At 40.7% G+C, this 22,743-nt stretch overlaps 1 protein-coding gene across 3 annotated transcripts; it reads right to left on the reverse strand.

Moving 5' to 3' along the window:
• Positions 1-1,090: 1,090 nt before the first annotated feature.
• LOC101024162 (cytochrome c oxidase copper chaperone) lies at positions 1,091-16,036 on the reverse strand. Of its 3 annotated transcripts, none has more exons than XR_002519623.2 (4): positions 15,783-16,036; positions 13,693-13,781; positions 3,690-8,126; positions 1,091-3,124 (listed from the first exon to the last, which is right to left on the reverse strand). XR_002519623.2 is itself a non-coding variant. In XM_003893976.2 (3 exons), the coding sequence occupies exons 1-2, from the start codon at positions 15,887-15,889 to the stop codon at positions 13,697-13,699; spliced, it is 192 nt and encodes a 63-aa protein (XP_003894025.1). In that variant the 5' UTR covers positions 15,890-16,030; the 3' UTR covers positions 7,991-8,126; positions 13,693-13,696. The 3 variants fall into 3 exon arrangements, 1 of the variants encoding a protein (XP_003894025.1); XR_002519624.2 differs by having other exon boundaries at positions 1,095-2,596; XM_003893976.2 differs by lacking the exon at positions 1,091-3,124 and having other exon boundaries at positions 7,991-8,126; positions 15,783-16,030.
• Between the last annotated feature and the right edge of the window lie 6,707 nt (positions 16,037-22,743).

The raw sequence follows: 22,743 nt of genomic DNA on the forward strand, positions 1-22,743 counted from the left end.
TACATTGCCCAGATCATCATCCCACCCACTCCAGTGTTTCCAAGTTATAATTCCCACCTATTAAACACCCATGAAGTACCAAACCTAGATTAGGCATTTTATACACTTATAAGTTAGTTGTGACAACAACCCTTCAAAATAAATACTATTCTCCTTCTCGATCTAGAAGAAACTGAGGCTCAGAGAGGTAACAAGCTCCCACAGATAGTAAGTGGCAGAGCCAGGATTTGAACCCAAGTCTATCAAACTTAATACTCTGTCCCAAGGGGTTTGCCAGTAAGTGGAAGTACAGTACTAGATCCATGACTCCCAACTCCACACTTCTATGAAGTCTGACAATTTTCAAGGAACTTCTGGTTGAACCCAGGAATCTACTTTGGGCTGCCAAGAAATAAAGCTGGAGTATGCAAACATTAAGCTAAGAAATGTTGGCTGGGCGCAGTGGCTCACGCCTGTAATCCCACACTTTGGGAGGCCAAGGCGGGTGGATCACCTGAGGTCAGGAGTTCGAGACCAGCCTAGCCAACATGGTGGAAACCCTGTCTCTACTAAAAATATAAAAATTAGCTGGGCGTGGTGGCAGGTGCCTGTAGTTTCAGCTACTGGGGAGGCTGAGGCACGAGAATCTCTTGAACCTGGGAGGCAGAGGCTGTGGTGACCCAAAATTTTGCCACTGCATTCCAGCCTGGGTGACAGAGCGAGATTCTCTCAAGGAAGGAAGGAAGGAAGGAAGGGACTGAGGGAGGGAGGGAGGGAGGGAGGGAGGGAGGGAGGGAGGGAGGAAGGGAGAAAGAATGACTCTATGGATTCCAAATGACTCCTTGATTCTTCCTGCTGCTAGGTCAGTACTTACTACCATTACTCCTATTGCCCCTGAAGTGCAGGTGGGGCGCTCAGTAACCTCCCAGAACTAATCAAGCACTCAATCCATAAGGACTTTTACTATGCTGTTATAACTTGATAAAAATTTAAGAGAAATGAGAAATTGTCAAATATGGATGTTTTCACCCAACAAATATTTACTGAGTGCCTTTTATGAGCTAAGCACTTGGGGATCAAAAATCCTCAAGAGAAACTTTCACCGTTAGGGTAAAGAGACCTCAAAAAACAAAGGCAGTTCAGTGTGTGAAGCGCAACAACCAAGTTAAGTTTGAAGGATGGTGGCAGCCTAGAAAGAAGGGTGGCATCAGGGAGGGAAGACGCAAAGAAGGGCTGGCCTCTAATTTAAGGTTTAGAGGTTGAATTCACCAGGCAGGTAGAGGGAGAACAGCATTTCTACTGGCAAGAACAGCAGAAGCACGGGCACAGAAGTATGAAAATGCACGGCATGTTGAAGGAAGCCATTTTTTTCTCAACCTAATTAAAATCATCTGACCAACAAATATATACCGTATTTCCTCCTTTCTAAAGTTAAGAGGAAAAAAATCAGTAAAGGAAAGAGCTGGAGTGTCTGGAGAAGAAATGTCATTGAGTCCACTTCATGGACATGATTTGGACCCCTGAAGTCATTTGAACAGTGGGGTTTGGGGATTTCCATATACTGTTTTTATGTCACTTGCCTGCCTCCCAAACAACCCCCCTACTTTAACAAGCAGCAGCTGCTCATCCTTCTACCACAGACATGCAGGCCCTGAGCTTCCAGAGTAGCTGTCCCTGCCAGCTGTAAGCAGGGAAGTCAGAAGCCCAGAAATGGAGAAGCAACCAAGGCTCTGCCCAAGATAGAATTTCAAAGCAGCTCATCTTTCTCAGGAGACCCGCCAAAGAGGTTGGCCCTGACCCATTAAAGAGACAGGCAGACCCATTAACTCTATGGTTCACTTGTCCTGCTGCCCAGACTGCACTCAACCTGCTTTCCTGCCAATCCACGTATGTGCTGTCTCAGCAGAGGGGACTAACATTTACCAAGAAACTATTGTTTTCTCACGTTATCTTACTATACCTATTTTTTGTTTTAATAGAAGAAGCAGGCTTAGAGAGGCTAAGGAACTTGCCCAAGGCCACAAAGCTAGTCAGTCTGTGAATAAGGATTAAAGCCCAGGTCAGTGTGTATCTGAATTGTATATTCTCTACAATATATTAATAGCATCCTACCAGGTACTTTTGGGAGTTTACATATCTGCATATACAAGCTCATCTATTGCTGCTGGAAATCTGAGTATGTTGCTAGGGTGGCATACATGTCAGAGAATCATGGGTGCAAAAACCCCACACGTGGCCTGCAGTAATAGTGAAACTGATGCCCACAGGATAGGACCTGTGATTAGAACACAACAATGAAAAGTTGTGTCTTGTTTAAGTCCAGATCTGATAGAAAAGGAAAGAAAAAATGTATTATCTGTCAAAATGGTATGTTCTTACAAGGAAACACACAAACATGAAGGTAGAACACAATAAACATCTGGGAAAGAAAAAAGTAAAGAAACAGAAGTTTTCTCATTTGTTGAGTTGATTCAATTCAGTAGGTATTTATTCAGGACAAACTATGTGTTCCAAGAACAGGGGATATAAAGATGAATAAGATAATTATCACTTCAAGAAACTTTCAGTCTATCCTGGATACTGACCCAGAAACTGTAATCCAATAAAACAAGTGTACCTAGGATTCAAAGAAAAAACACTGATGAGGGAGCAAATAATTTAATGCATAGGGACTTTTACTATACTGCCATAACCTAACTAAAATTCATGAGGTTGGGGCGTGATGGCTCATGTCTGTAATCCTAGTATTTTGGGAAGCTGAGGTGGGAGGACCACTTGTGCCCAGGAGTTTGAGACCAGCCTAGGTAACGTAGTGAGACCCCTGTCTCTTAAAAAAATATTTTTTTCATGAGAAAACATCACAGGGAAGGTGACTTTTAATCTGGTCTAAAAAATTTTCCCCAGCTAGAGGAGGGCATTCCAAGAAGAAAGAACAGATTATAAAGTCAATTCCAGAAGTGAAACAAAATATGTGGCATATTCTGGTAACAGAGAACAGCTTGTTGTAGGTGAACAAAAGGAGCAGCAGACAAGGGGCAGGTGAGGCAGGCTGGGGCCAGCTTGTGAAGTCAGCAGAGTCAACAAGTGTGGTCATGAACTCAGCCTGGTCTTCAAACTGTTTGTTACTGGTCCATGCTGGTTCACACTGGGGTAAGGACAGAAATTGTGAGAGTTTAGACATTTTTTATAGCAATCCCACAGAGAAACTATGGCCTTTGAACAAAAATTCTGGGTTTGTATAGTATATTTTAAAATCTATATGGGTTTATTTCATTTTCCTGGTGTTGGTCTGTGATGAATTGAGGGGAAAAAAGCTGGTTCTTCACCACATACAGTTTGAGAAACACTGAGCTTGAGGCTAACACTTTCCTAGTATGGATACTAAAATAAAACAGAGGCATAATTTTATGGTCTAGACACACAGTGTCCAGTTGAACTTAAGCAGACACTATTGGTTGACTTCCATAGCCATTTCCCCTTTTTCTTTAGTTTATGCAAATCTAGTTTTGCTTGGGCAATATGTTAAGGAAGGTGGGCTTTTCCCCAGGTTGCCAGAGCCTGATCTAAGATTGGTTGAAGCCAAGCACAGTATCTCATTCCCCTTGGTAGTGACTGGCACAAAAGGAGACATGTGAGCAATGAGATGTAAGAGAAAGTATGTGGGGGAGCTTCTGGGAAAAAGCATACTCCCTGATAGACAGCAGGCCTACCTTTCATCCAGGCTCGAACAGTTGTGTGATGATGTAATGCTTGAAGTTACCATAGTCATGAGATATGATACGCCTAAGGATGAGAAGGATAAAGAGCAGAAAAATAGAACAAGCCTAGGTTTTTTGTTTGCTTGCTTTTTTAAGACAGGGCCTTGCTTTGTCAGCCAGGCTGGAATGCAGTGGCGCAATCACGGCTCACCGCAGCCTCAGTCCTCTGGGTTCAAGTGATTTCTCACCTCAGCCTCCCAAGTAACTGAAACTACAGGCATGTACTACCATGCCCAGCTAATGTTTTTATTTTCTGTACCGACAGGTTCTCACTGCATTGCTCAGGCCAGTCTTGAACTCCAGGATTCAAGCGATCCTCTGGCCTCGGTCTCCCAAAGTGCTGGGATTACAGGCATGAACCACCACACTCGGCCAAGGCTAAGTTCTTGAAAGCACCACTGAGCCACTGTCTCAAACCTGGAGCTTTTAATTTCTAAACTTCCTAACAGGGAGATAAATTACTTTTCTATATTGCTTGCGTCAGCATAGTTGGGTATTCTAGTGCTTGCTTTTGAAAGCATCCTAATTCAGATCTCCCTAAGGACAACTCTTCAGGGAACAGTTCTCTGAACATCTGCTAATTGTCTTATTCTATAAAAACTGAACATCAGAATTATGCTCTACCAATAATTTTCTTTCTAAAGTTTGAGTAAACTACGAGAGGAATTCCTCCTACAAACTCAATTTGACCGTTCAGGGTGACCTGTTAGGTGAACAAGATGGTGCAGTGGAAATCTAGTTGTCTATTCAATATCCAATTACCTCTTCCTCAATTGTGACAGAATTTGTTTTGTCCAGATATCAAACCTGCACATGGATCTAAGCGGGGGTGGGGTGGAGGTGGGGAATCTTGTGTAAGCCAATCAGCATAACGTATTCCGTTGATAACTATTACTGGTCCATAAAAATACATATAACCTAATTTGGCTCAATCAGACTTTAGAAAAGGGACTAAGAGTCCATGCCCAGGAAATGGTTTCCCTCTCTTCTGCTGCACTTGAACAAGAAAGCACATGATGGGCTTCATCAGTCCTGGACGAGAAAGCTCTGAGATGAAAATAACTTGAGTCTTGGATGAAATTAGTGATCCTATGATATCATCACATTTAGAGCTGACTCTAACTGGACTTCCAGCTACGTGACTTTTCCTTAAGAGGATTTTCTATTACTTGCTATCAAAAGCACCATAATCAACACAGACGGAACATCTAGCACATTTTAATACCTAAAGAAATAAATACTGGGCATAATCACACATGCACTTTAGGAAAGCATCTTGGAATATCCATCATACCACTGAGCATTCAACTTTATATTTCTATGGTTTATATATATATATATATATCCACTAGACTATAAGCTCTCTGAGGGAAGAGTCTATGTCTTACTACTCTTTGACTACTACTCTGTATAGTTGGCATACAGTATGTCCTCAGCAAGTGATGAATCACACAGCCTCTCATCTTGAAAAAAGTATGTCTGATTCACACATGAATTATCAACACTAGGGCTGTTACCTGCAAATAACAGGCCTTCACTAAGTATGCATTAAATGAATTTATAACTACAAATACATGATGTTTATACTGGATAACTAGTACACCAAAGAACACTGGGCTTCAACTTACATCACAGGTTACCAGCTATTGGATCAGGGTGATTTTCTTAACCTCTCTGAGCACCTATACTCACCTGTAAAATGAGGATCATGGTTTTTCCATCACATCACAGATCACATTAGACCTGTGAAAGACGTAGTAATCCCAAGATAGGCCTTACTTAAGGATATGATCCTGTTTTCATCAACCTTCAAGTTAAACATTTCAAGGTTAGACAAAGAGGGGACTAGAAAGAATAGTGTGAATATATCCGCATTGAGTTTAGTCATTATTGTGAAGAGCAAAGGCTTAGCAAAGAGGTGCATTAGAATGTGGTTGTTACCCACTAGGAGGCCAAGTTCTTCATTTTTCCAGTTACTGTGGTGATGCCTCTTATTATTACGGAAATGCTGCACATCATCTTTGGGAAGACTCAAGCACTAGGAAAGGGTGGGCAGAGGGTCTTGTGAGATGTACTTTTAAGTGTTGCAGAGGCCAAAAAGGGTGCTTTCAGGTCCTTTACAAATCAGGCAAGCATACCAAACTGGCAAAAGTTTTAAAAAATTGTGTTGCTCAGAGATTAATCAGTGCTCTGAGACACTAAGGTGCAAATGCGTATTTTTTTTTCTAGAGATCATTTGGGGGCAGTCGTCACTCAAAGCCTTGAAAACATGCATGGCCTCTGGCCCCTCCTTAGCTGAGTGATTAGTAAAGGACACTTGTAAAGACTTTCCATAAGGAGACTTCTATTGCAGTGTTATCAGAGTAGCCAAAAGAAAAAAAAAAGTAAAAGGTGTATATATACACACACACACACACACAGAGAGAGAGAGAGGAGGGAGGGAGGGAGGGAGGGAGAGAGGGAGGGAGAGAGAGAGAGAGAATGCTATTGAAGAGAGGTTCTATTGTAGACTGGTGGGATTTCAGGATATTTCTTCCTTATAATGTTTCCATTAAAGCAACCAACAAAATAAAACAAAACTTCAGAATTTAGGTTATCTGACATACATCCTGTTCCAGACTGAGATCCAATTCCTAGAATGGCATCTGACATACAGAAGACACTCTATATGAAGTATTTGTTTAATGAATGAATGTCCAAATGTGCAAAAAGAAAAAACAGGGTATTGGTTAAATTATGGTTAAGTCACAGATGAATTTATACATAGGCAATACAAATGACACCATAGACCTATACTCACTGATGGTAAAATACATTAGGGGCAAAACATGATAATGTTATAACTTCATTAAAATATATATAGCACAGAAAAAATTTTATTTTTGTTTTAAAACATGTATAAAGGCATAGAAAAAGTCTGGACTAGTATATATTAGAAATCAACAACAGGTGATAAGGTTATTGATTTTTTTGTTTTATTTTTTGTAGTTCCAGGACATATTCAAGCAGAGTTTGGATAACCATATGCCAAAGATCTGTATTGGGTGGGAAGTTGGTTCATACCTGTCTTAATTGTCCAAGATTCTATTCTTCATGTAAATTATGTCTGTAAATCATAAAGTGCTTACTAAAGTATATCCAAATGAATATTCAAATAAAAATATAAAAATAAAATAAGAGAATGCTAATAACAGTGCCAAATACTGTGTATACATCATTTTTAATTAGTACTTCCCATCCTGTAAGTTAGGTATTACTTCTATACCTGCTGTTTTTTTTTTTTTTTTTTTTTTTTTTGGTTTTTTTTTTTTCAGCTGAGAAAGAGACCCAAAAAAGCTATCCCTTGCTTGAGGTCACATAGTCAGCTATTGAACCTAAGTCTGTCATACCTCAAAGCCATGCTCTTAATGAATTAGGAAAGAATCTTAAGGAATCATCCGACTCAGCTCCTTATTTTATAAAGGAGAGACTTTTTCCATCACACAATGACACATGAACATTACATATCCTCTTATGTTCTCAGTATCTTTTGTTCTTGAGATTTTAGACTCAATGTACTTTACAAGCAGAATATGACCATACTTCATTAGCCCATCAGCAGCTACAAGGATGACAAGATTGCTATACTAAGGAAATCACACTCTGTTCAACTCCAGACATCACCATGGCATAGCACTGAGCTGTTTGATTAGTGACTTTTAGTCCCAATTCAGTCTCCAGCCTAAGCCAGCTTCTAATTAAGAGACAACTGTCTAACCTGTAGGCACGAAACTTAAAATCCTAGTCTATTTTAAAATATAACTAGCCATGTACAGATTTATAATGCCAAACAGTTGAGATCTTCCAAGCCAAATCACCCTAATCTGATCCAAAATCTAAACTGACTTTTCCAAAAGACAGCTAATAAACAATAATGGTTTAAATAATAAGACTAAAGGCTTGTTCTTACCTTTAAGAAAGTTTAAAAAAAAAAAAAAAAAAGAGTGTTGAAGGAGATGATACGGCTACCACACTGATTCTGAATTGGTAAAGGGTTATTTTTCCTACTTCTATTCACCTAATTCTGGAGATTTCATTGGTTGAGATCAGTATCTGCTTTCTCCTGACAACAGATATCCAGAGTTCCCAGAATGACATTTTAATAAGAATATAAGCACTTTATGTTACAAGATTTGTTGATATATACCCTTTGGGGAAAAAAAGCCACGTGAGCAAATGAGGAACACACACACAAAAAGAAACACAACTGAAGATCTTTCGCTAGTAATATTTTACTTTCTTTTAAAAATAAATTATAAATACTTTTTCCACATATCAAAGTTCATCAAAGAACTCCCAAAATTAATCTTCTTCATTCTTCAGGAATTATTTATTCACACAGCAGACCACCTACAGAAAAAGATTTATTTTAGAAAGTCAGATTTCAAACATCATGCCAGACCTATGGAGTCAGGGAATTAAGACCACTAGAAATGAATGCCGCAGATGAGTAACTAACTAATTGCCAGAATTATTCCAAATCAGTCATAAAATTCAAAATCAACATTTTAAAATTCTAGGTTTGCCTAACTAAAAACATCAGTGAAACTACTACGATACTGTTTACTCTTTAAAAGTTTTTGAAGTAAAAACTCCCTCTCTGTGTGTGTATATATATAGAAATAATACGTGTGTTTGAGAAATATGTATTTCTCAAAAATATCCTCCAAAAAAGGCTACAGCAGTTATTTTTACAGATATTCAAGAAACAAGACTTGCAAACCCCTCTTTGCTGATTCAAGTATGACTGGCGAAGATCCACAAAGTAGAAGGCAGAAGGTCAGCTCAGTACTCAAGGCACTTCCTGTGGAAAGTTACTCCCTTAATTCCAAAGGCAAGATAAGGGCAACCCTTTAACATTCATTTGGAAAAATCAAAAAGGGAAAGTAGCATAGATAGGGTTGCTGATCCAGTCAAGTCAATACCAGGCTTCTCACACTGCTCCCAATGCCTATCCCAGAAGATTGAGAACAATGGTAGGAAGGTAATTAAATTGGAGTAGCTAACTCTTCAAGTCTAATGCAAATACTTGCCTCATTTAGCTGTTCACTTCATTTGGTTTAGATAAAGATAAAACACATCAAGACACAAACATCTAAACTCTCTCTTTTCTAAAAGGCTCAAAGGAAGAATACATTTATAGAAAAGCTTGGAAAGACAACCAAAAGCGAAGCCATTCAACCTTTCAATTATAGCAGCTCATAGCATTGTTACCACTTTTGCTACTGACTACACATCAAAAGGGGCTACGTGGTAGAAGACTGTGGATTTAAACCTGTTTGGTTATATCTCTGGATGTAAAGTCCTTGACTGGAGGGATAATCTTTCTCCCCTCGGCATTTTCCAGGGTCTTAATAAATATCTGTTGAATGAATAAACGTTTGAAGGGCAGAAATTACTCTTTCTGGATTATCTTGGGATCAGATTTTCATACATAATCAGTTTTGTGTGTGTGTGTGCGTAAAATTCAGCATATTTTAAGCACCCAACTGTTAAGCTGTTAAACTTAATACTGAATATCACCACTACTCAGTACTAGTCCTTTAATTTCTTTCAATGACTTTAGTCTCCAAAATGGGTTCTTTAGGCTTCTTCTGACACCTAAAGGCAGAAAGACAGTAGCCATCCATTTCCTCCTTATATTTCTAATGAGGTTCTAGGTTCTTGTAATTTCTCTTTTCAGTAAAAGAAGCAGTCAAAAAATAGAAAAAATTGTCTAAAATCACCACCATACCCATTTTTTCTTGAGTTTTCAAGTTTCTGCCTTTGCTACCACTAAATTTTCAGATAATTTACATCTAGCATTATCTCTGCTATTTGTCTTCAACTTAGGCCAGTGGTTGTTAAAGAGGAGTGCACTTGAAAATTATCTAGGAGTTTCTCAGTCAACAGGTGCAGACCAGGGCCCAAGTTGTGAATTTTGTAAAACATTCTTCAGATGATTCTGAGGTGCACCTCTGGGTAAGAACTACTGGGTGAATGTAGCCTACTTTCACATTAAGTATAAAAAATGTATAATAGATTCATTCCCAATCTACTGTACTCGAGGTACAATTAAGATCTACTTAGGAATAACATCGAAATCTACAAAGGTTTCTGAATTCAGGAACTTTCATGATCATTGCCAGAAAGATCTAAGTTTGCAAAATATTTTTCCTTTGAAGCTATTCTCAGAAAAATGTGATCTAACAGTCTAAGAAATACCAATTTAGGTTAAGTTTATCTTATAGCAATGCAGACAGTTGTGTTGGATTTCACCCTCCAGCCAATGGCCTGTTTACTCGGTTATATGCAACTGTACATTTCAGCAACAGGTCTTTCTAATTAGCATTCATAATGAGGTTTTAAGATTGAAGATCAAGATTATGTGCAATTCTAAAAATGAACATGTTGGAATAAAATCTCATTAAATACAAGGAGTGAAGTGTAAAGTGCCTGTGATTTGGAGAATATAAAAGATCTGAACTCTAATGTAATTTGACCACTATCCACTCTTAACTTGAGCAAGTCTTTTTTGACTTCACTGTGCCTCCATTTCCCCATGGAGGTTGGGGAAATAGGACACCTGGGACCAACGAGGATCCAACAACCAGTCCTCTTCCAAAAATATTATTACACTGAAAATGAAGAACATGCAGTTTGAATTCTTAGAAAGGTCCTACATGGATTCAGATTGTTCTTCCTGTAACCAGGATTCAATAACAATCAAGTCATATACTTAACAGACCTCAACTGAATGTCTGCTATCTACAACTCTCAAGGTATGAGCTATTCTGTTCTGGTTTTTACAGATGATTTATTTTACATTTAATCATCACAACAACTCTATGAAGTAGTTTGGGCATGTATTATTGTCTCCATTTTACAGATGAGGAAACCAAGGTACAGAAAGTTAAGGACCTGCCCAAGACCACACAATCAGTTAAACAGTAGATTTTCTAAGTCTAAAGCTTTTGCATTTTCTTTTACACACAAATGAAGTACACAGACATAATTCTCACTCTCTGTCCCAATAACATAAAGAAAACTATGATATCATATGGTATTTTTGAATATATGCCACTTATAACAATTGCACCACCTTTGTGGTTCCGATGAAGTCCAAGATAAGCTTTTGATATTCCTAAAATTAGCATTTTTTAAAATCACCCTTTTTTATCAAGGCAGGTTCAGCACAAGCCTACAGCTTATGCAACTGATGAGAGACTTAGATCATGAACAAGGAAACCACGTACAAATGTTGAGGCTGCATCTTTAAAAATAGTTAATAAAGTACACTTACACTTTTTAAGAACACACTCCCCTTCAAATTTACTTATTTTACAAAATAGTTCATTACGGCATTTCTTTAAATAACCATCTAGTCTAAAAGCTACTTAAGCGTATCATATACACGACAGAAGATATACCATACTATATATAGAATCACAAAATGTATTATGGTTCTCTTTTTATAAATAATACGTGAAATTCAGAGGAATAATGTCTTGATGAAGCTAAATGTAGCTAAAGTGAAAAACATGCTAAACTAAATATCAGAAGAATAAAAATAAAGCCTCAGGACTTTCAGCCTAGACTGTTTTCCATTACACAGTAACTTCTTATCAGCTTGCGACAAGTTCCTTATCCCTTCTTTTTTATAGCTCAGTGAGGAAGACCGGCCATATGTGAAATTCCAAAGAGGCAGGAAAGAGGTGCAAGGGAAAGAAGCCAGGCTCTCCAGTACTAATATATTGGCATGTGGCTTTGGCATTATCTCTCAGCTGTTATTAAGTTAAAAGTGGCAGTGTGGTGTGGAAGTTAGGGTAGGGGCAAAAAGCAGAGGGAATCAGCCTGGAGACTGAGGCTCCAGTTCTGATACTGCACAACCCACCTTAGGGGTCATTTCGTAACCATTAGCTTTAATTTCCTTATTTATTCATTCATTTAACAATCCTCCATTGAGCACCTACTATGAGCCAGGCACTGTTATAGGTGGTGGGGATATGACAGTCAATGAAATAGAAAATTTCTACTTTCTCAGAGCTTACATTCTAGCTGCCGTGAAGCAACACAGATAATTAAAAATATATATAATATGTAGGTGACAGTGTATAGAATAGAGTAGCCACTAGCCACATGTAGCTATTAAAATTTTTAAAAACTAAAAATTCAGTACCTCAGTCTTACCAGCCACAATTCAAGTGCTCAACAGCCACATAAGGCTAGTGGCTACCAGACTGGCAAGTGCAGATACAGAACATTTCCATGTTCACAGAAAGCTCTGTTAGGACAGCACCATGATGGGCAAGGGATGTAATTTACATGGGGCGTTGAGGGAAAGCCTCTCTAATAAGGAGACTTTTGAAGAGAACTGAGTAAAGGGGGTGTGGGGGGGGGAGGTGAGCTAAGTTGATAACTAAAGAAAGAGCTTCCAAACAAAAGAATATCATTTGTTTATGGAACTGTTGGACACATATCACTTAAGGTCCCTTTCAGCACTTAAATTTGGATTAAGAGTTCCAAGTTCTTTTAAAAAATGGCCTGAGGTCCACCACCCCATCTGGGATGTCAGGAGTGCCACTGCCCGGCTGCCCACTGTCTGGGAAGTAAGGAGCACCTCTGCCCAGCCACCCAACTGTCTGGGAAGTGAGGAGCGCCTCTGCCCAGCCACCCCGTCTGGGAAGTGAGGTGCCCCTCTGGATGGCTGCCCACCGTCTAGCAAGTGAGGAGCACCTCTGCCCGGCTGCCACCCCGTCTGGGAAGTGAGGAGCGCCTCTGCCCAGCTGCTGCCCTGTCTGGGAAGTGAGGAACGCCTCTGCCTGGCTGCCACCCCGTCTGGGATGTGAGGAGCGCCTCTGCGGGGCCGCCCCACTGTCTGGGAAGTGTGGAGCACCTCTGCCCAGCTGCCCACCGTCTGGGAAGTGAGGTGCGTCTCTGCCCGGCTTCCATCCTGTCTGGGAAGTGAGGAGCGCCTCTGACCAGCTGCCGCCCCACCTGGCAAGTGAAGAGGGCCACTGCCCGGCTGCCCCACTGTCTGGGAAGTGAGGAGCACCTCTGCCCAGTCGCTGTGCAACCTTCCAAGTGTGAAGTAACAGCATTGTGTGTGATCTTTTCTGTCTTCCCCAAGTTTGCATTTTTGACATTAAAGTTTACTTTTAATTAAAAAAAAAAAATGGGCCTGAGGCTTTAGTTTTATTCGAATAAAGCATGGCACAAAAGAAATAACTACAATTCCATTTTCATTTTTCAGAGAGCAACACTTCCATGGGATACCTACTCCCTACTTAAAAGCATTCATTGGCCAGGCATAGTGGCTCACACCTCTAACCCCAGCACTTCGAGAGACCAACGCAGGAGGACTGCTTGAGTCCAAGAGGTTGAGATCAGCCTGGGCAAGATGGCGAAACCCCATCTCTAAAAAACAAAACAAAAAATTAGCCAGGCATGGTGGCCCACACCTGTAGTCCCAGTTACTCAGGAGGCTGAGGGGAGGATCACCCAAGCCTGGAGGGTTGAGGCTGCAGTGAGCTGTGACTGGGCCACTTCATCCCAGCCTGGGTTACAGAGTGAGACCCTGCCTCAAAAAAAAAAAAAAAAAAAAAAAAGCATTTACTGAAGTCTCACAATATTAGAAACAAGAAAGAGAATATTTTTCTTTTAGTTCCTTCAGTCAGACAATTTTCCTAAAGCCATGAGACCTAAAGACTGTTGTCAAATCCTTTCTTAAAAGCTCAATTCTCCCCTTCCCCAATCTGCTAAATGCCTGTCTTTACTGACATAATTTACTCCCTTCACTGGGAACTGAAAAATCATGGTTTTTTCAAATTGATACTTAAGCATTTTAGATTAACCAGGTGAACTACCTTTCAGAGAGAATGTAGCCCAACTGTTGCTAAATCTGTAAAGCAATACAAATTTGAAGCAAGAAGCTTACCATTTCATATTTTAAATCCCAGAGCTCTCATACATTCCTTGTGGGCCTCAATTAGATGTCCACAGTGTTCTTCTCCTTTCTCGATGATACTATAAAACAAAATGTACTTGTTATCTAAATAGGCATTAAGCACATTATTAAGTATGCATGATAGTGATGGGCAGTGAGACAAAACATGGGTATAATGGAATGTAGCTGGAGTTAAAACAAATGCTATTACCTCAACCAGCTTTGTTTTTATTTGATCTTATGATATTTCCATGCCTATGAAGACATTACACAGATAAGTGATTTTGGGGGGTAAATCTGATAAGAAATAATCACCCATATTAAATATTGCCTCTAGTCAATATCCAAGGAGTAACATTGCTCTATAAAGAAATAAACTGACTGAATAAAACATTTATGCTAAATGAAGGGCACAGAAAACAGATCAATTTTTTGCTTATTATCACGGAGAAATTAACTTTCTGATTTTGCCCTACATTCAAATACAACCAAATAAGTCTACTTCTAATTACAAGACATCAAAAACATAAACACCAAAAACATCTGGTAGCCAGGAGACCAAGATGAGCACCCCCTCGTGATGATGAAAGAACATTTTACTTGTAAAATTCACAAAGACAAGACTAGGACTACACAGCTTTATTTCTAAGGCCTGAAAATGTGATTTAGCAAACAATCAAGTTAAGCCAAACTCAATTACAAGGAAAAACTGACTCCTGACTACAGATATTTGGGGAGAACCCACGTGGTCTGAGGCAATCGAGGCAAAAGGAATTTAAAGAAGGGAATAGGTTCTCCTTCCATCGAAACTCTACCCATCCTTCAATAGCTCAAGAGCTGCCCGCAAATGGGAGAGATTGCCTGGGAGAGTGAGATCATTGTGAAGATAATAGCTAGCATTCATTGATCATTTATTGCCATGTACACTGTGCTAGGCACTTGACATGGCTTGTACCATTAACCTTTACAGTAATACTGGAGGGAGTTTCTTTTATTAGAGTCATTTTATAGACACATGAGGCTCAAGGTCACCAAGTTAGTGGATTAAGATTCAAACGTTGACTGTGGATCCCAGACTCTTAATCATGCTGTCATACTACTCAAGGTTCAATAGCACTTACTGTTACCACTGGAACAATTTGTTCAGACGGCAGTCTTTCAATCCTGCCTTCACAGTATTATTTACAAAATACTGAGGATTAATAAAAGCACTGAGCTCCTACACTCTTATTATCCCATTACAGCACTAATGATTTCTTTCTTATATCTATTATTTGCGAAGACAAAAGGGGCCAGAGGAAGAGATGCACATTCACGTTATCTCAGGACGTCCTCTAATGAGATTTGCTCCACAAAAGAGGATATATAAAATAAGAACAAACCTTTTGTGGACTGACAATCTAGATGAACTATTCTGAATACTTTGTCCCCTGCGCCATAGACGTTGATTTTCAACTTTTGGTTGCCTTAAAAGGGTTGAAGGGGAACTCTTCAGAACTGTAAGGAACGCACCGTGTCCTACTGTCTCTAAATTTTGGGAGGAAGCCTTAGAATTCACCAGAAAACCTTTCCTGTTTGGTCTTAACAAATCTTCTATCATAGCCCTTACCACGTGGTATACAAGTCATTGGTATATGTCTCCATTAACTTTAAGCTCCTTTATATCAAGACCCATCTTTATCCATGTCTACATCTTCGGACCTAACGCAGTGCTTAACCCAGAACAGATACTCAAAACACATTTGTAAGAAGGAATGAGTGGTTGATAGCGGTTCTCCTCTTTCTTCATCGCTCCCCGGGACTAAGCCACCGGATAAGTCAACAGAGAGCCGACCAGGAAACCTACGAGGCCCAGTAATTATCTCCAGAGCGCCGCAATCGGGCTGGGAGAGGGGGAAGGAGGCGGGGAGTGGGGGAGAGGAGGCGGGGGGAGGGGAGGAGGGGGGGAGGAGGCAGGGAAGAGGAGGGGGTAAGAGGGGAAGGAAAAGGGCAGAGGGCAGAGGGCGTAGGGCAGAGGCACCGGAAGGCACAGGCCGCGGCCCGAGGCTCGTCGGCCGCGCCCTCTCAGGCTGCACACTGACCACGCATCGCGCGCCTTCTTGGTCTCCGGACAAGCGCAGCAAGGCTTCAGCGGCTTCTTCTCCTGAGGCTCAGGCGGGGCAGGGTTTGAGTCGACCAGACCCGGCATCTTTCGCGCCAAAAACAGCTACGAGCGGAGACAGCCAAATCTATCCCAGCCTCCGCAAACGCCGATTTGTCCGCCGCCACTTCCGGCAGTCGCTCTAAAAAAATACAGGAAGTCCTGCCTCTCTCTGACAGGTGGGGGATTTAAAAGGGGCGCGTGCGCAGCAGAGGCAAAATTCCGGCCTTAACGAGAGGGTGCCTCATCAGCGCATGCGCAAGGAGGCCCGCTGACCGGTCACCTGGACTGTAGTATTTACACTCTAGGACTCTAGGTTATAGAGAATTTGTTAAATCAACTTGGGGAGGGCTCACGAAGAAGGAAAGCAGCAAGACAACTGAGAGATCTTGTAACACCCGTTCCTCCCCACCCAGTATCGAAACGGAAGCCCAAGATGGTGAAATGATTTGTTCAAGCCAAACAGGAGAAACCACAAGCGAAAGCCAGTTCTCTTGAATAACAGACTAGTTTCCCCGTTTTTTATCTGCCTTCTTCCTGATCCCCACACGCTGCAGGCCTTTCCTTTAATTGACCTATTTAAAAATGAATAGCAAAGACACAGAACCACCCAAACCACAACTATTGGGGGAATTTAAAAGGTCCTCTAACCCCCTATACATCTCCTATGCACATTCAACCCTCAGCTAATTTGCATTTATAGCCCATCTCCAACTGATTTGAGTTCAGTATGAATTATTCAGTCATATATTCGTTAATATACTGATGAATAATATTGAAAAATACCATTTCCATAGCATTTCCTCAGGTACATAGGTAAACTGGTGCCCGTCTTATTCGCAACGAAATGGATATAATCATTGGATTTTTTTCCTGCAGAGAACTGTTGGAAACAGGCAATAAACTCTATTTAATTTTATTTTATTTTGTTCTATTTTTTGGAGACAAAGTCTTGCTCTGTTGCCCAGGCTGGAGTGAAGTGGCATGATCTCAGCTCACTGCCACCTCCACCTCCTGGGTTCAAGCGATTCTCCTGCCTCAGCCTCCTGAGTAGCTGGGATTACAGGTGTGCACCACCACGATCGGGTAATTTTTGCCTTTTTTAGTAGAGACGGGGTTTTGCCATGTTGGCCAGGCTGGTCTCAAACTCCTGACCTCAGGTGATCCGCCCACATCAGCCTCCAAAAGTGCTGGGTTATAGGCGTGAGCCACTGCGCCTGGCCAATAAAATCATTTTTTAAAGCAGGGCTTCGAGGCCCTGTTCAATAGCCGCCTGGTGATGGGTGTTTTTAAGTACTTAAACTTTCAGTGTCACCTAATCAAAGTTTGTTTCTATATTATAGATATTTAGCTCAGGGAATCTACAGGTGTGTCTGTGAACTGGTGCTGTATAAGAGTAATTTCTATATGTGTATTTTTCTAGTTACTAAGACCATCCCCATTTTGTCATCTGAAAACTTTCAATAAGCATGATTTTTATTTCCTTCTTGATCGATATGTTTAATAATACAACATATTACCCTCATATTCTAAATTCACCCTCATCCATTATTATCAATTCTTTCAACTAGGTGCTAACTCACATTGTTTAGAATCTTGCTAAACAGTGCTTCCTGGATGAGCAATATCAACATCACTTCTAACCTTAATATACAATAAAATGTGGTTCAACAAATCAATGGGGAAAAGAAAATAGGCTAGCCATCTGGAGAAAATTGAACACTACATTAAAAGGAAGAGCTCCAGATGCATTAAAGGCCTACATGGGAAAGATTGAAATGTGAAATTAATAGCAAATTGTGGAGGAGAATATTTTAATACTGAGGGATGGAGGAATAACTTATGTTACAACATTTCAAAAGTACAAATTGTATGTCAAAAAATTGAAGAAATTGCATCAAAATAAAGGCTTGGGGTTTTACATACATTACTATAGACAAAGTTAACAAATAGATGACAGAATTGGGAGAACATATTTGAAATCTAAATATTTTTAAAAATTTTTAGAGTTAAAAAAACTAATGTGTTCACTTAGAAGGTGTATTCAGTTGAAACAATGTCACCTTCAGCCACAATATCTTCCATATACATAGAGCTGTGGAGGTTGTGAGCCATCATTTAATCTTCATTGCAGTCAAAATTATTATCTGCATTTATAGATGGGGAAAAATTGAAGTTCAGAGGTGTACATGATTTGTTCAAGGCTTCATAACTTGAAAGTGGCAGTACTGAGTCTCACCATCTTCTCCCTGTATTCTACTTTCCTACTTAATTTATCTAAATGCAAGGCAAAGCCCAGTGCAGTGGCTCACACCTGTAATCCCACACTTTGGGAGGCTGAGGCAGGCAGATCATCTGAGGTCAGAAGTTCAAGACCAGCCCGGCCAACATGGTGAAAACCCATCTCTACTAAAAATACAAAAATTAGCCAGGAGTGATAACCTGTAATTCCAGCTACTTGGGGGGATGAGGCATAAGAATCCCCTGAACCCAAGGGGTGGAGATTTCAGTGAGCCAAAATTGTGCCACTGCACTCCAGCTTGGGTGATATAGTGAGACGCTCAAAAAATTTTAATTAATTAATTAATGCAAAGCAATTTTTTTTATTTTAAAACTAATCATTGATTTGCATTCACTTGTGCTGTTGCATTTTTATGTATAGGAAATGAACAAGGAAGAAAAGGAAGATAAATATCTAACAAGAGTTTAGAGAGTTAAGAGAATTGAGATAAACAGTAGGAACAGATTACAAACCCAAAGACTCAAAGAACTTTTCTGCAATTGGACTTTTTAGCCCACTGTCCCTCCCTGCTTCAGGGAAGAAAGATTACTGGTTGTGATAACACTGTCTGTGACTTCCTCAGGTTAGCTAATACTGGCAGGCCTCAGGCAAAAAAATTGAGTAGCAGCCCTTTCTGCACCACACTTCCTTAACCTGCTATGTTCCAGACATTTACAAATGAGCGCTGTAACCCTTACACTCTTTCAACAACTGCTTCTTCAGGATGAAATATTCTCCTGACTTTGAAAAAAAAGAACAGTGGCCTTTCCAAAGTGAAATATTTAGTCCTTTATATCTAGCTACTAAACTATCCTCTTGTTTCAGGATGGTACAGCTAACCGACATATGTGGGTTACTTTTCCTTCCACCTTTTTTTATATGAAGTAAGGTGGAGCACACTGGCTCACGCCTGTAATCCCAGCACTTTGGGAGGCTGAGGCCAGCGGATCACTTAAGGTCAGGAGTTAGAGACCAGCCTGACCAACATGGTAAAAGCCCGTTTCTACTAAAAGTACAAAAATTAGCTGGTCGTGATGGCAGGCGCCGGTAATTTCAGCTACTCAGGAGGCTGAGGCAGGAGAATCCCTTGAACCAGGGAGGCAGAGGTTGCAGTGAACCGAGATCATGCCACTGCACTCCAGCCTGGGCAACAGAGTGAGACTGTCTCAAAATAATAAAAATTTATATAAAGTAAGCTTTAAGGTCAACTTTTGATTTTTATGTTATCATTATGCTTTTCTTCTTTCTCTTTATCATTTTTTCTTTTCCTACCTAGCCTAAATGCTTTTATACTTGTGGGATGGCCTGTTTTGGTATTAAAGGAAAAGTAGGAGTATATAACATATGAAATTTATCATTTCCCTTTCTACCCCCAACAAAAATCTTAATAGCCCACTTCCCCCAAGAAAAATAATTTTAGAGAGCTGTAATTAGAGTTTAAATTAACACTAGGTGGCTGATCAGTACCAAATAATAAAAGATAAAATTCACCCATCTGTTTTACAAAGGCAACTCTGAGATTAGTTTGATTTGTACCTTTTATATCAAGCTCTTGCTCCTCAATTTTGATTTTAACCAGAATTGGAACTCTTTTAAACCTTTGGAATGCTTTGCTATCACTATAATTGCTAAATTAGTAGGCATTAAGACTTGAAGTGGTGACTGTAGTGGACTTTTTCATAACACAGTGAATATGTTTATCGTATGTTATTGAATGGGGACATTAGCTACCAGTGGCACCAAACAGCAATTTCGTGGATGCATGACAGCCCTGGTAATGCCAGAAGCAACAACTAAGAAAATACTTTCTAAAATCCTTCTATGATAAAGGTATTTTTAGCCATTTTTCAGGCCTAACTAATCCCAGGTGTGGCAGCTTTACCAAGTAAGAGTGGGTAGTTGTTGGCGGAGAAGGAGTGACACCATATGTTGAGAGATAAGAATTACAAGACTTAAATTCTCATTGGCCTAATGTACTATGTCTACTTTGTATAAACTAACTTACAAAAGTAAGTAAGGTGATTTTTCTACTTATATCTGCCCCTGCAAATAAAGAAATGCTTTCCAGTTTCCACAGGTAAATATGTACTGCACGACATTCTCTATAGCTGCAATTTTATTCAAATTGCCTGCCACAGTTTTATGAATGTTGGTTGTATTAGTCTGTTCTCATGCTGCTATAAAGAAATACCCGAGACTGGGTAATTTATAAAGGAAGGAGGTTTAATTGACTCACAGTTCTGCATTGCTGGGGAGGGTCCAGGAGACTCATGGTGGAAGGCAAAGGAGAAGCAGGGACCTTCTTTATGAGATGGTAGGACAGAGTGAGTGCCAACAGGGGAAATGCCAGACACTGATAAAAACCATCAGATCATGTGAGACTCACTCACTACCATAAGAACAGCATGGGAGAAACTGCCCCCATGATCCAGTTACCTCCACCAGGTTCTGAGAGACAGGACTACCTGGATTTCCTAGGCAGACTAAGAATCCCTAAGCCTAGCTGGGAAGGTGACCACTTCCACCTTTAAACATGGGACTTGCAACTTAGCTCACACACGACCAATCAGATAGTAAGGAGAGCTCACTAAAATGCTAATTAGGCAACAACAGGAGGTAAAGAAATAGCCAATCATCTGTTGCCTGGGAGCACAGCGGGAGGGACAAGGATCCGGATATAAACCCAGGCATTCGAGCTGGCAAGGCGGCAACCCTCTTTGGGTCCCCTCCCTTTATATGGGAGTTCTGTTTTCACTCTATTAAATCTTACAACTGCACTCTTCTGGTCCGTGTTTGTTACTGCTCGAGCTGAGCTTTCGCTCTCTGTTCACCACTGCTGTTTGCCGCCCTCGCAGACCCGCGGCTGACTCCCATCCCTCCGGATCCGGCAGGGTGTCCGTGTGCTCCTGATCCAGTGAGGCACCCATTGCTGCTCCTGATCAGGCTAAAGGCTTGCCATTGTTCCTGTATGGCTAAGTGCCTGGGTTTGTCCTAATCGAGCTGAACACTAGTCACTGGGTTCCACGGTTCTCTTCCGTGACCCACGGCTTTTAATAGAGCTGTAACACTCACTGCATGGCCCAAGATTCCATTCCTTGGAATCCATGAGGCCAAGACCCCCAGGTCAGAGAACACGAGGCTTGCCACCATCTTGGAAGTGGCCCACCGCCATTTTGGAAGCAGCCCACCACCATCTTGGGAGCTCTGGGAGCAAGGACCCCCGGTAACAGTTCCACCCTTGACACGTAGGGATTACAATTCAAGATGAGATTCTGGGTAAGGACACAGCCACACCATATTATTGGTGGAAGCCTCCAAGCAGTTAGGTCACAGATGAAGGACAATTTATTACTTATAGCAATAGCAGCAGCAGAATATCAGCATTTTTGTGCCAGTTCCCTGAGCTCCAAGTCCACAGGCGGATGTGAAGAAACCCAGATGGTATCCACATACGCCTTGGGCTGAATTATAGGAAAGGAACAGTGAGCTTAGGAAACTCAAATCTTTAGTTGTGGGTAGTAAAAATGTCTGACTTTTGCTCCCAAAGGAGACACTACCTTTGTCTTCCAAGATTGTTTCCTACACAAAGGAACAAAGGCAAACAGTGCCACCCATTGAAAGACATGCAGAAGGCCGGGCATCGTGGCTCACACCTGTAATCCCAGCACTTTGGGAGGCCGAGGCAGGCAGATCACAAGGTCAAGAGATCAAGACTATACTGGCCAACATGGTAAAACCCTGTCTCTACTAAAAGTACAAAAATTAGTTGGGCGTGGTGGCACATGCCTGTAGTCCCAGCTACTTGGGAGGCTGAGGCAGGAGAATCACTTGAATCTGGGAGGCAGAGATTGCAGTGAGCCGAGATCATGCCACTGCACTCCAGCCTGGCGACAGAGTGAGAGTCTGTCTCAAAAAAAAAAAAAAAAAAAAAAGACATGCAGAAACATGTGCACCCATGGAGAATTATCTCCCAACATTACTATGTACTTCATTTTAATTAAATTTTATGAACTAATATCCCTCTCCAATATCAAAGTTATTTTAATACAAGTAACCTAAATGACACGACCTAATTTCACAAAGGTTGTGTATTAGTCATTTATTGCTATTACTATGGACTGAATGTTTGTGTCCTGCCATAATTTATATACTGAAACCCTAATCCCCAATGTGATGATATTTGAAGATGGAGCCTTTGGGAGATAAGTAGGTTTGATGATGTCATGAAGATGGAGACCCCATGATGGTATTAGTACTCTTATAACAAGAGAAAGAGACCAGAGCCCTTTTGTTGTACCCACGTGAGGATACAACAAGAAGGCAGCCCTCTGTAAGTCAGAAGTAAAGCCAGGATCCTTGCCAGGAACTAAATTGACTGGCACCTTGATCTAGGACTTCCCAGTTTCCAGAACTGTGAAAAATAAATATCTGTTGTTTAAGCCACCCAGTCTATAGTATTTTGTTATTGCAACCCAAGGAGACTAAGACAGCTGTATAACAATATTACCACATACCTGGTGGTAAAACGTATTTATTGTCTCAGAGTTTCTGTAGGTTAAGGGCATTACTTAAGTGACTTCTTTGATTAGGGTCTTACAAGACTTGAATCAAGCTTTCAGCC

The sequence above is a fragment of the Papio anubis genome, chromosome 2 (genome assembly GCF_008728515.1).
Source record: "Papio anubis isolate 15944 chromosome 2, Panubis1.0, whole genome shotgun sequence".
Classification (NCBI taxonomy): domain Eukaryota; kingdom Metazoa; phylum Chordata; class Mammalia; order Primates; family Cercopithecidae; genus Papio; species Papio anubis.

Coding starts and splice junctions, on each gene's coding strand:
- LOC101024162 (XM_003893976.2), bottom strand. CDS start 15,889: ATGCCGGGTCTGGTCGACTCAAACCCTGCCCCGCCTGAGCCTCAGGAG. Junction 13,782..15,782: donor AAGAAGGCGCGCGATGCGTG/GTCAGTGTGCAG, acceptor TTTGTTTTATAG/TATCATCGAGAAAGGAGAAG.